Source organism: Corythoichthys intestinalis, chromosome 1 (assembly GCF_030265065.1).
Source record: "Corythoichthys intestinalis isolate RoL2023-P3 chromosome 1, ASM3026506v1, whole genome shotgun sequence".
Taxonomy (NCBI): Eukaryota; Metazoa; Chordata; class Actinopteri; order Syngnathiformes; family Syngnathidae; genus Corythoichthys; species Corythoichthys intestinalis.
The window spans coordinates 36,753,735-36,766,329 of NC_080395.1; the positions used below are offsets into that span (position 1 = coordinate 36,753,735).

The window sequence follows — 12,595 nt, forward strand, 5'->3', positions numbered from 1 at the left end:
AATGCCGTTAACAGCAGAAAGAAGTCCAATGTATTTTGACTTGGAGAGGGCGAATGAACATTTCATCAAATCAATCCATCAAATTTCGCCCAATCAAAATATATTGGACGTCTAGTGCTGTTAATGACAGCCAATGAGTTAAATAAGTGCCTGATAAATTTTTAACATTTTTTGTACTCATGTAATAAAAAATATGTGAAAAACAACTGTAAGAAATTAGACTCATACCGTTATCTCCTCTTTTCCAAACACTTGAGCTTCCTGCTCCAGATGTTCCGTCGTCACAGCGATCCCACAGAGCTCTTTTCTCTCTTCCTCTGCCTCCTCTTCCTCAGTCTCATCTTCCATTATCGGTGCCTCCGCTGCCTCTCCCACATTGCTCCTCTTGTTTTCCTCATCCAGCTCCTTTTCCTGTGCTGAACCTAAATCTCCTCCCTGCTGCTCTGCAGGCTCGGGCTGGTCCATTACTCCAGCTCCAGAGGGGTGCCACATCATTTCTTGGGTTAAAGTGGTGCGTTCCAGACACTCCCCTTGCACTCTGCCACTGGCTTTATTCTCGTCAGTCAACTCACTCCCAGGGGAACCAGACTTCCCTTCTAAATTGCATTCCGGGGCTTCCCTGTCTATTTTTTTGGAATTGATCTGATGTGACAGATTAATGGAGGGCGTGGGGAGATGGCTATGCTCCATCGAACCTTCGATGTCATCAGCTGGAGAAAAATAACAAGAGTGTAATCTTTACAGCACGTTTCAAACTCATGGTCCGGGGGCCAGATCTGGTCCAAAATATCAATTTGTGTAGCCCACAAGAGTTAGGCATGTGCATCGACTTCATGTTTCACTCTAAAATATAATTTAAAGCGCAAGTACAACCCAGCAGAAAGAATCTTATCTAACAATAGTGTTCAACTGATGCTAATATCGGAAGGTCTGGCACTCTAATGCAGGTATCGCAGAGTACAAAGAAATCATACACCAATGCTGCGCAATATGTACACTTCCAGATTTAGTTTCAATGTTGGTCGCAGTGCTTGTTGCCCTTCCAAAGATGGCATCTGATGACTAACACCGAATAAGAAGAGCAGCCTTGGTGAGTTTTTATTCTGGTAAGTGTTGTCAATTATGTTCATTTACCAATCATATTTTCAATGTATGGGCCTATGTTTTAAATGGTGGCTAAATGTACATGTCAAATGTAAGTAGAGGACAGGATTTGAAGTTTTATGAAGATTGACATGAGCATCTAGAAAGCTTCGTTACAAGGAGGGAAAACGGGAAACAGTAGGCTCGCGAACTTGTGTGCTCTGCAAGCCTAAGTGATTATCACACAAGCTAAGCTAATGTAATAAATCGATACCAAATTGAAAAAATATTTATAAAAAAAAAAAAAAAAAAAAATTCGGCCTATATATTTTGTATGCTTATATAAAAAAAAAAAAATCAATAAATTAAAAAAAAAAAAAAAAAAGAGTGGTATCGGTACAGTATCGGCCAATACCACACAGCTATGAGCGGAATTGGTATCGGGACTCGGAAGCCAAAAAAACACTATCAGCTTAACACTGTTTAACAATTTGAAAAGGATTGAACTATTGAAAATAATTTTAAAAATTCATCGAATTGGAGAAAACGCCAGTGAGTAAACGAAATTGATTTTAACAGATATTTTTAAACACGCAAACTGTTTTCGCCAATCAAATGCGAGTAATTCAGACAGTCCTATTTATCGTGATGTCACTTCCATCTACAATTTCCTAGGCAACTGTGATAGTTATGTGGTTTACATGCGAACCGTCAATTAAATAGCTGCATAAGGACTATTTTGCGAGGGAAAAAAATGCAATGAATCCAGTTTGTATATGAAATGTCTTTAAAGGGACAGCACCTTATCGTGTGCATCCTAGCGCAATCTGGTCTAATAAATTGGGAAAAAATTTAGCCAATCAAATACAAAAGTATCCCTGATTGGCCACCCTTCTTGGTGACGTAATTAATACCTATTGTCACATGCACCTATGCTTGAGTCTTTCAGTGCATATGTGTATGGGTATATCTGATGTCACAAAATAACTGCGCTCCTATGCAGTATTTTTTTTTTTGTGTGTTTAAACATTATTACTGTATTTCCATTATCAAAGAAATTCACAATTCCCATGCTGAAGTACACTGAGCAAGCACCATTCACATGAAGGTCATCTACAGTAGTTATTGTCTGTCCCTTAAAAAAATCAATGAGTAGCAATAGTACATTTTCTTAACATGCACGCATACATGCTTGCACAAATACGCTAAGAGCGAAACTCATTTTCACTTTCATTTATGATTATAGTAACGAAAGTGAATAATTGTGAGGAGCTTGCGGAAACTGTGCCAGCTTCATGGAACTGAATTGTTCCACCTGTACTTCTGGTTTTTATTTTGAGTAATAAAAAGTAAGTGAAAAGTTCTAAAACACCTACGACTGGTCGCCAATCATCGCAGGAGACATCTCGAGATTTTTAACATTTCACATTTCTACCGTGACTGAGTAGGAAGTCAAGTAAACCACTACTGTCAACAACGATTATATCGGATCTTCAACAGATAAAACACACCAATCACGTTTCAGATCTGTGTAAATTTATTTGTAGTGACGACACAGCATGTTGTCTAAGCCAGGGGTTTTCAACCCAGTCCTCAAGGCACACTGTGGGTCCTGGTTTTTGTTCCAGCCGATCCAGCAGAGACAGTTGAACCAATGAGGCTTCTGCTAAAACAAGCCACACCTGACTGCAATCAACTGATTGCACTTGTAAAACACCAGATTGGGGAAAAAGTGTTGTCATCTTGTTTGGTAAGAATGAAATCCTGCACCCACAGTGTGCCTTAGTGGAATAGGTTGGGAACCCCTGGTCTAAGCAATAAACCTCTGTTGAGCATGGAGGAACATAAAACACTACAACTGGCTCTCTCTCACACACATACTTATGTCTTCACTTGCTCACCTGCTTGAGTTAATGCATTTCCTTGTTCAAGATTTAACAAGCCCAGAGATCCCAACTGTAAAAACAAACACAAGTTAAATTAGAAATAAATAAATCAACAACTGATTGTACATGCCAATAAAATATAGTGAGTGTCTTACCGCTGCATCTGTGGTGCTCGGTCTAAGACACGAAGAGAGAGAAAATGGTGAGTGTTCTTCCTTTTAGTAAATTAAGACGTGTAACATAGGTGAGGCGTCACAACTTTGCCAATCTAATATTAGCCTGGGGATATTTCCTGAGCTATTACAACGTGTGTGTAGGTGTGTGTGTAACACAGTTAAGTGAGGTGAAACCTTAGCAGCACAGGAGCTCAAATGTCTGAAAGTGCAAAAGCAGCAGTTATATCTTTGAATCGTTAATAAAATACTTACAACCACATATACAGTCATGTGAAAAAAATTAGGACACCCTATGGAAGCCTGTATGTTTCCTAACATATTTGGTCATATGGATATTTAATATCAAATTTAAGAATCTTGAGATATTTAAGTAATAGAACTTAACAATTAAAACTGGAAAAAAAGACATAACTTTCTGTAAAATGTCATTTTAAATAAATGCAATTTCTGCTGAGGAATAAATTAGGACACCCCCACATTCAATCCCACTTAAAATGGCTAAAATCACACACAGGGGTATCACGTCAGGTGCACATGATTAGAAGATCATTACTCAGTGTTTTGGAGGAAGCTTGCCTTATATAAACCTCACATTTAGTTGTGCCCCTGACTGTTGAAGTGAGAGAAAACACCATGCTGAGATCAAAGGAGCTGTCTGAGGCCTTCAGAAAGAAGATTGTAGACGTTTATGAGTATGGTAACCTATTTCAAAAGATCTCAAAAGAATATAAAATCAGCCATTCCACTGTCCAGAAAGTAGTCTACAGGTGGAGGGCATTCAAAACAACTGCCAACATGCCCAGGTCTGGCCGTCCAAACAAGTTCACCCCGAGAGCAGACCGCAAGATGCTAAAAGAAGTCTCCAAAAACCCTAAAATGCCATCACGGGACCTACAGCAGGCTCTTGCTACTGTTGATGTTAAAGTGCATGCCTCTACAATCAGAACGAGACTTGACAAGTTTAACCTTCATAAGAGGTGTGCAAGGAGGAAACCTTTGCTCTCCAAGAGGAACATGAAGGCCAGACTAAAGTTTGCCAGGCAGAATGTAGACAAAGACCAGGACTTCCTCAATAATGCTCTCTGGACAGATGAATCTAAAATTGAATTATTCGGACACCAGAACAGAGGATATGTTTGGCGTAAACCCACCATTGCATTCCAGGACAAGAACCTCATACCAACTGTGAAGCAAGGAGGTGGAAGTGTCATGGTTTAGGGATGCTTTGCTGCAGCAGGACGTGGCCAGCTCACCATTGTAGAATCCACCATGAATTCTATCGTGTGTCAGAGGGTGCTTTAGGAACATGTGAGATAATCTGTGAAAAAAATTAAAGCTGAAGCGAAACTGGACCCTGCAACATGACAATGACCCAAAACATACCGGTAAATCCACCAAGGACTGACTGAAAAGGAAGAAATGGAAAGTCCTGGAATGGCTGAGTCAAAGCCCAGATCTTAATCCCATTGAGATGCTGTGGGGTGACTTGAAATGGGCTGTACATGCAAGAAACCCCTCAAACATCTCAAAGCTGAAAGTATTCTGTGTTGAGGAGTTGGGTAAACTTTCTTCAGACCGATGTCAAAGACCGGTGGATGGCTACAAAAAGCATCTCACTGAAGTTATTTCAGTCAAAGGGGGTAACACTATTTGGTGGTAGGGTGTCCTAACTTTTTCCTCAGTTAGAATATGCATTTTTGTTGATATATTTGGTTTAACCCTTGAGAGTCGAAGGACGCGCCGGCGCGTCCTCAGCGCACGTCGTCTTTGAAGCGCCCTCGCGTTTTAATTACGTCACCCACATGCCGTTGGTTGGTCTCGTTTTAAAGTGCGGAAGTTGCGGTTTACTCTCGTTGTTATTTGAAGTCAATCGACCAACTAAAACGTGAGATATTGTCATTTAAGTTTTATAGTTTTATTGTCCTCTCAAAAAAACATTAAAACGCTGCATGGATAATTTGTTTATGTCTATATTTCCATCATTTCTTGTCCTTTTTCAAAACGGAAGCTCCATGAAAAAAACACAAATCAAACGAACCCTTTCGAAGTCACAGTGGAAGCACAACATGCGTTTTTTTTTTTTTTTAAATAAATATAACTGCCGTGCAAGGTTCCACCGAACAAGAGGGAGGAGTGTTCTGAAGCAGCGAGGTGGCGACCGACGGCCGTTTGAATCGAGCGAGCGAGCGACTTTGTGTGACTTTGAGAATGAACGGATAACTAAATTTAGCGCAAGCAATTGTGCTTTTTGATCAACGTGAGGAAGAGGATGGTCCAAATTCGTCATCATCGTCTTCTTCGGAAGAGTCCTCGAGTGAAGATAGTGACGGATTTGAACACGTGGGTGACGCCATCGACGAGCAGAGGTAAGCCAACCCACTTTTTTTTTTTTTTATGCTGCTGAAAAAGTTTCTTTTGAAAGTTTCTTTTGATATTGCAAGACAAAGTTAATTTTGATGCAATATAAGTGTGTGTTTGTGTATATAATAATAAAATGTGCATATCGGATCAAAGTATAATTTGTGGTCTTCCTTCTATATGAAGATTAGGGATGTAGCACATATTCAGCTATGGTATTCTTTCTATTGTCATACATATAGATTTCCATTATTATTTATTTCTGTATATATTTTTATTTTATACTTTATTATTTTCATAAATACTGACTTTTTTTTCATGTATATTTATAGTGACAACGAAAGTAAAGTGAAATGAAAATGGAAGGGTGGAAAGAGGACCAACACCCCATGGAAGTGTGGTCTGTGTGATGTAGCCCTGTGTCTAATTCCAGGACGAAACTGCTTTTCGGAGTGGCATGCCTGAAAAAAATTTAACTTATTTATTGTAAATATTTTTGAAAATACTTTTTTTCCCAATGTTATATTTTTTTTTTCCCCACAATCAGTCTTCTCAATTTGTGTGTATAAATGTGTGTTCAAGAAGCTTGATTGTGTGTACATAGTTTTCATCAGGTGATGGGCCGCAATACCTAAACTCATATAGAGATGGCCTCTAAACACTTTTTGTGTTAGATGGTATATTTTTTCACTGTTCTTCACTGTTTGGTCTGCTGTATATAACCTGTTTTGACTAGAGCATGTATAAAGGCAAAAAACGCCTATGGCTATACCTGTTGTTTATGTTGAATTGTCAAATATAAGACTATTTATTCTAAGTTTTTTTGGTTGAATGTTCATCCTAACATGTTGAATAAATATTACAAAGTTTCAAAACGGTTCGTTACGCATGTTTGGTTGTCAATTGGACATCAATATTAAAAATTTTGACAAAACGATTTTGGAATTTTTGGTCTTTTTGGGCCCAAAATGATGATTTATAATTGGTCAGTGAAGGAAACAACAGTTTGGACATGAAGTTCAAGGTGTCACAAAAAAAGGGACCAAACCAGGCCATCGTAAACAATTCTTTCTTTGAAATATAAAGGCAACTTCAAAGGCATGCAAAATAAGACAAAATAGGCCCAGACCTTAAAGGGTTAATAAGTAAAACAATGTTATTTTTTGTGTTTACCTGCAATTAAATTATTCTTTTCCAGATATAAAGGAAAACAAGCTCAGATATTGATGTGTAAACATTTCTTAATAAAGAAATGAGTATTTAATGCGATGTCCTAATTTTTTCACATGACTGTAAGTACACTCTAAATTTGTGTGTATAAAGGAATTTCTCAAAATTATGGTGATGTCAACACACACAAACCATAAGATCATACTACCTTGTGTGTTTAATTTTTGAGTATATTGTAGATTTTGTGGGACATGTGACTTTATCATTTTTATGGGAACTTCAAATCCATTTATCAGGCATTACAGTGTAAACCAAGAAGACATACTGTACACTGACCGAGCGTGTGTCTGGCAGATGTCTCTGAGAGTGTCCAGATGACAGGCTTCCAAGATGGGTGAACTTCTTGTACACAGTCTTTCTATGAAGAACAAACACAAGAGAGAAATATTATTACAATGAGTAAATCAGAGAAGCTTCAACCTTGGTCAAGTATTCATACTGTTTTACCTTCAGATATCTGAACTTGGATTGGTTGGATTAACAATGAGCTGGTTTTAACCTAACTACCAGTAAAAGTACTCTCAACACTAATTTGGCGTTTTTGGTGGGTTAGTTTCCTTATTTGTAACATGGTTCCACACATTTTTCAGTGAAATGCACACCATTCATGCCAATGCTTTGACAGTAGGGCTGCAGCTATCAATTATTTTAATAGTCAATTAATCTATTATCTAGTTAGTTCGAATAATCGAGTAATTGGATTAGGAACATTTAATGCGTTGCAGAATTGATTTTAGGAGATGTAAAACCAAGGCTTGCTAAGATTGCACTTTCAAAAGAGCATTACATGCAAATAGAAAATAAAATTCCCGACTCTTTCTTCAAACTATGCACAATTGCACTTTCATTTAGAAATAAATGAAAATACCAGAGCTCAAAATAAATGAGGTTTTAAGTACAAAAGAATAATTGGCTAACTTGCATAAGAAAAGTCCGCTAGCTTAAATGCTATAAAGCTAACTCTTTTTACAATGCTCTTAACAAATCGTTCAAACATGTAATGCCCCCCAAAACGGCTAAATATACCTATAAACTAAATTACAAATGCATAAAAAACATATTAGCTGAAACAAGAAGTACCTTATGTTGGTCTTAACAGGGCAGCTGAATTCAGCCATGTTAAATGAGTTATGTCATATTCGCTGTTGCCAGTAGAGGGCAGTGTATCCACCCAAATCAATAAAACTAAATGCAAACACTTTCAAAACAAACCATTACATCACTCTAATTAAACGATACGCATAGCAGCTAAGTTTGAAATTTACTTGAGCTAATCGATTAATCGTTGCAGCAATATTTGACAGTACATGATAGCATAGCCTTTCATTACCACTCATACTTGTCAAAATCCCAGTATTTTAGGCTGGTTTCCATTTCAGGGGTTAAATCAATACAATTGTTTCCTTTTCCATTTGGGGCATTTGTGTTCTTAATTCAACATTCTGTATTGGTTGCATGGCCATAGATACCACATACACAAGACTGTTGCGTGCTGTGAGCCAACGGGAACGAGCACCATCACCCGTCGGTCATTATGCGTCGGGGTCATTTGATGAACGGAACATTAGTTAGTGGAGCGTGTAAATTGAAATAGCTATAGATTGCGCAAATTTTAACAAATTTTCAAATGGATTGGTTTATCATAAATGTCAGAGATGCAGTAATTTTACTATGTATAAACAAATATTTATAACAAATTCTCAAAAGCCAGCCAAAAACATAGCCACGTTAATGTAGGTAGTCCCCAGGTTACGACGTACCTGACTTACGTGATTTCGATTTTACTTACGATGTCAGAGTCTCATTTTTATTTTATTATTATTTATTTTAATCATGTTGACTCGTGTGTTGTGATTCAGCTTTTAATTGTGGCGCAGGAATCGTAGAGCATGTAGTACTTCCGCGAGTAAGAGCGCATGTACACAAGAAGAAGAACATATTCGCACACACGAAGAAGAGCGCACAAGCACACACAACAAAGCGAGTCGCCCAGCCGAGTGAGAGAGAGGGCAAAGATGACAGATGGAGGCCTGCACGCACAATTGTGGTTGTGCGTTTTTAATTGTGTTCAAATACTTGGGGCGAATTGATGTGATTGTTTTTGTTGATTTGCGGAAGCTAGCAGATACATGCTAATCATTTGTATAGATTGTTATTGCTGTATCAGCAGAGAAAACGCAAATTTGAATTGCTGTTGTTCAAGATGAAACTGATTTAATTTCATTTTCATTTTACTTTCATTCTGCAAGTGTTGCTGTCATGAGCAGCTGAATAAAGTAAGCAAACCACTCGGACGTCTGAGATCGTAATTTCGGAGCTTAGCTCGCTGTCTAGCTAGGACTTAGCTCCAACATCTTGGCGAGGATAGTACAATGACGATACATGTTTTTGGATTGTTATTTTGAGATTTAAGGGGGGACCAAGGGGTACTTAAATGGTTAATTCCTACCTACGCCAAAATTTAGGTTACGTTCCCAGCACTGGAACTGAACTCGTTCGTAAACCGGGAACTACCTGTACTGTATTACTGTTTATTATCAATCAAATGATTTTAAGTGCTGTTTTTTTTGTAAATAATATTGTAGGGATAACAATTGCAGCCACAAATTTTTGAACACAGTTTCCATAATTGTCTTCCATATAGTACAATTGTGATGTAGTCACAAAAGCACCTTTGAGGTAGAGTTTGTGCGTGTAAATACTGAATGTGAAGCACACATCTGACCAAATTTTAACTGCTACCACTGCAGGAATACCAACTGAGCATTGTAAACGTGTGTGGTGACTTTTTTGTGACTTCTATGTTTGTGCTCTGTATAACTGATTTGTCAAAGTCAGGAAAACATCCAATTCTATCACAAATGGTAAATGGTGTTATACTTATATAGCGCTTTTCCACCTTTCAAGGCAACTTGCGTTGGGACAATAATGTAGGTTGTTGTTACCATAGGTTAAGCATGATTTGCAAATCTTTGTTTGTATTGTTTTAATTTTTATTTAACACAATGTCCTAAATTTATTACCATAATAGAATTTCTCGAACACCTAGACACAAATTCCTAGCGTGTTTTTAACAAACTTGGACCAATAAAGTTGAGTCATTACCCCACTGCTGCTGAAGAGCATTCAGGTTGTCCAACACTCTCTGGTGATAAAGCTTCTCCAGCTGAATGCACCGTAAAGCCAAATGGTCTGAATAACAAAAGTTAAAGAACACATGATGTCTCTGGAAACACAACATACTGAAGACTGTATTTGGATTTTTTTTTTTTTTTTCGTGTCACGACAGAACTCAGCGCAAGTTTCTAACACACTTGAGAACAAAGTGAAAGCGCAGAAGGAAGTAGCGCTCATGTTTATGTATATGTGCAAGCAGCTATAATACAATCCTTCTTTGAAATGGCTCAATGCCCCCACTCTCGCCAAGCAGCCCTCTATACATGCATGGCATAACTAGGCCAGGTCTTTGCTTCTCTTTGGCTAAAACAAACTTGTATATTTTCCTTAAAAACCTTTTTCCTCCTCAGATTACATCACATTATCCTGTTTTATATTTTTAAACTGTTAAACTAAAGATAAGATAACGTCAAGATCGTCTGCTCTCTGTGATTCATCAGCATGTTCTTACCTTCTGGACTTAGTCAATCAGTACCTATAATATTTAGAAACTTCCAATTAAAACACAATGTGCACAATCGTCAAGAAACCTACACAATGATAAGGATACAATCTTCATGACGGACAGAGGCCTCAGCAATCTGCAGGAAGGGATAAGATAAAAAGCCATGAGTGAAGCATGTTTTAAAATCCATTCCTTAACAATAAAATTAAATAAATACAAACCACATCAGTAAAGTGTGCGGACATGCCACGATAACCGCTACCTCTGCTCAGCCAGTGTCAGTGTCACTTTTATGTTTCTCAGCTGATTGCGGAACAAGTGTCTATGTGTCTCAAGTGTGTGAATGTGTCTGAGAGTGTGCCAAGAGCGCACAAAAAGCTCTCACATCTCAGTTAAAGGACCAGTGCTTATTTAGACGGATCATGCTTTGCCACTTCCTGTTGATTTATGGTCACTTCCTATTAGTTTAGGGGCATTTTAGGGTCACCTCATCCGCCCCTCGTAGTCAAAACACATCGGACGTCTTTTGTTGTCGATGGGAGTGATAAATGAGCATCCATACCAAGTTTAATGAAGTGGATGTCTACAATTGCCAATGGTGGCTAATGAGTCAATTTTAGGGGCCGTTTACATGGTGACTATCCGAGAATATGAAAAATTTCAAATTTGCATTTATATGGGACCGTCTCCATTCGAATAATGTCGAAATTCCGCATGAAAACGATGTAGTATTCATGCCAGGCCCTAGGGGGCAGTGCAGATTTACAAGGCGACAGCGAATGATGCACTTTGACCCCAACAAGCTCCTCAGCCCGGAAAAAATATGACCGCCCACTCGATGCAATTGTATTTTTCTTTTGTTCAAAAAGGCACAAAAATGTTATCAAAAAATATTATTAAAACAGTAAATTAAAGCAGACATTCTGCCGTATTTACTCTTTTTAATGTTTAGTAGCACCGCTGCGCATGCCCAGTGTGACGTGTACGAGTGGTGACATTATCGGCGCGGTCTCGCGCAGCGGGAGCTTTTGATATTCATACGAGCAAGCCCCCCTCAATCCCCCGCAATCGAATTCTTCCACTTTGGAGGCAGGATTCAGAATTTTTCGTCTTCGCCGACACCATATGCACACGAGGCGAGTCCGCTACTCAGTCATTGCGTCTTTGTGTCGCAGAGTCGCCCTGTAAACTGCCCCTTAGTTTACTTCCAGACAGAGGTGGGTAGTAACTAGAGGTGGGACTCTTTAGGCACCTAACGATTTGATTCAGATTCAGAGGCTAAGATTAAATTATAAATCGATAACCCCCCCAAGCTATTAGCTGCTTTTAATGTTTCGTACATTAATTACAAAAATTGTACAAAAAGCATCTCAGGCTTAAATAAACGACTATTTCAGTATCAAGTTAACAGTTCAAAACAGTAAATAAAATACTCAAGTCCCCATTCTGTATTAACAGCTTTAAACTACATTCAATTTAATGTTGTGAATCAACCGTTAAAGTTGTTTAAAATTGCTCCTGTTATTCCACAATTTCCCTTCTGTCTACTTTTGACATGTGAAAGTTTTAAAACTGTTTTAAAGATAGATTCAGTCAAGATTTTGCCGATTTGGAAATATTTTACATAAAAAGTTAATTAGGGTCACTTGGAAGGTTCGCTACAACAGCCTTCCAGGAAAATCTACTGCTTTAAGATGGCGGCTGTTTGCTAACGACGGCAAGTCTGATTTTCGCATCTAGTTTTCTACACATGTGCTTTTAACGCCACCAAGTCTGTCATTTCTCATCCAGTTCTATATACACATGTTATCTATTATCTACCGTAGCATTACGTGGACGTAGTTTGTTGTGGCTGTCAGCAGCAGTCAGGTATTATTGTTTTTTTATTCAGCGGCATGAGTTGAGCCAGAGCCATGAGTTGAGCATTGTCATTACCCGTATAATGTTCTGTCCCAGCAAAAGCCGGGGCCCTATGGAGTACAGTCTGTATGCTCAATAATCCCAGTGGTGATAAACAACACAAAAAGGGCTAGATTGGTGAGAAATAAAAAACGTTCAATCAACTCTGCCAACCTGTTAAGCATAGTATGTCATTCCCAAAACTCACCAGCGAATCCAGTTTGGCATCTCCAATTGGCTCTGCTAAATATAAGATCTTTAGCTGGCAAATCTTTCTTAATTAATGATTTTATCAGCAAACATAACCTTGACATGATGTTCCTAACAGAAACTTGGTTAGA

The 12,595-nt window shown here is 38.3% G+C and overlaps 1 protein-coding gene across 2 annotated transcripts in view; it reads right to left on the bottom strand.

Moving 5' to 3' along the window:
- The window catches only part of LOC130912779 (consortin-like), a 33,962-nt gene that overhangs the window by 11,773 nt on the left and 9,594 nt on the right, over positions 1-12,595 (bottom strand). For both annotated transcript variants that reach the window (XM_057830806.1, XM_057830817.1), the window contains 6 exons: positions 10,461-10,491; positions 9,839-9,925; positions 7,010-7,091; positions 3,125-3,146; positions 2,985-3,039; positions 229-710 (listed from right to left, as the gene is read on the bottom strand). In XM_057830806.1, coding sequence (XP_057686789.1) covers positions 229-710; positions 2,985-3,039; positions 3,125-3,146; positions 7,010-7,091; positions 9,839-9,925; positions 10,461-10,491 — 759 coding nt within the window. The remainder of the gene's footprint in view (positions 1-228; positions 711-2,984; positions 3,040-3,124; positions 3,147-7,009; positions 7,092-9,838; positions 9,926-10,460; positions 10,492-12,595) is intronic.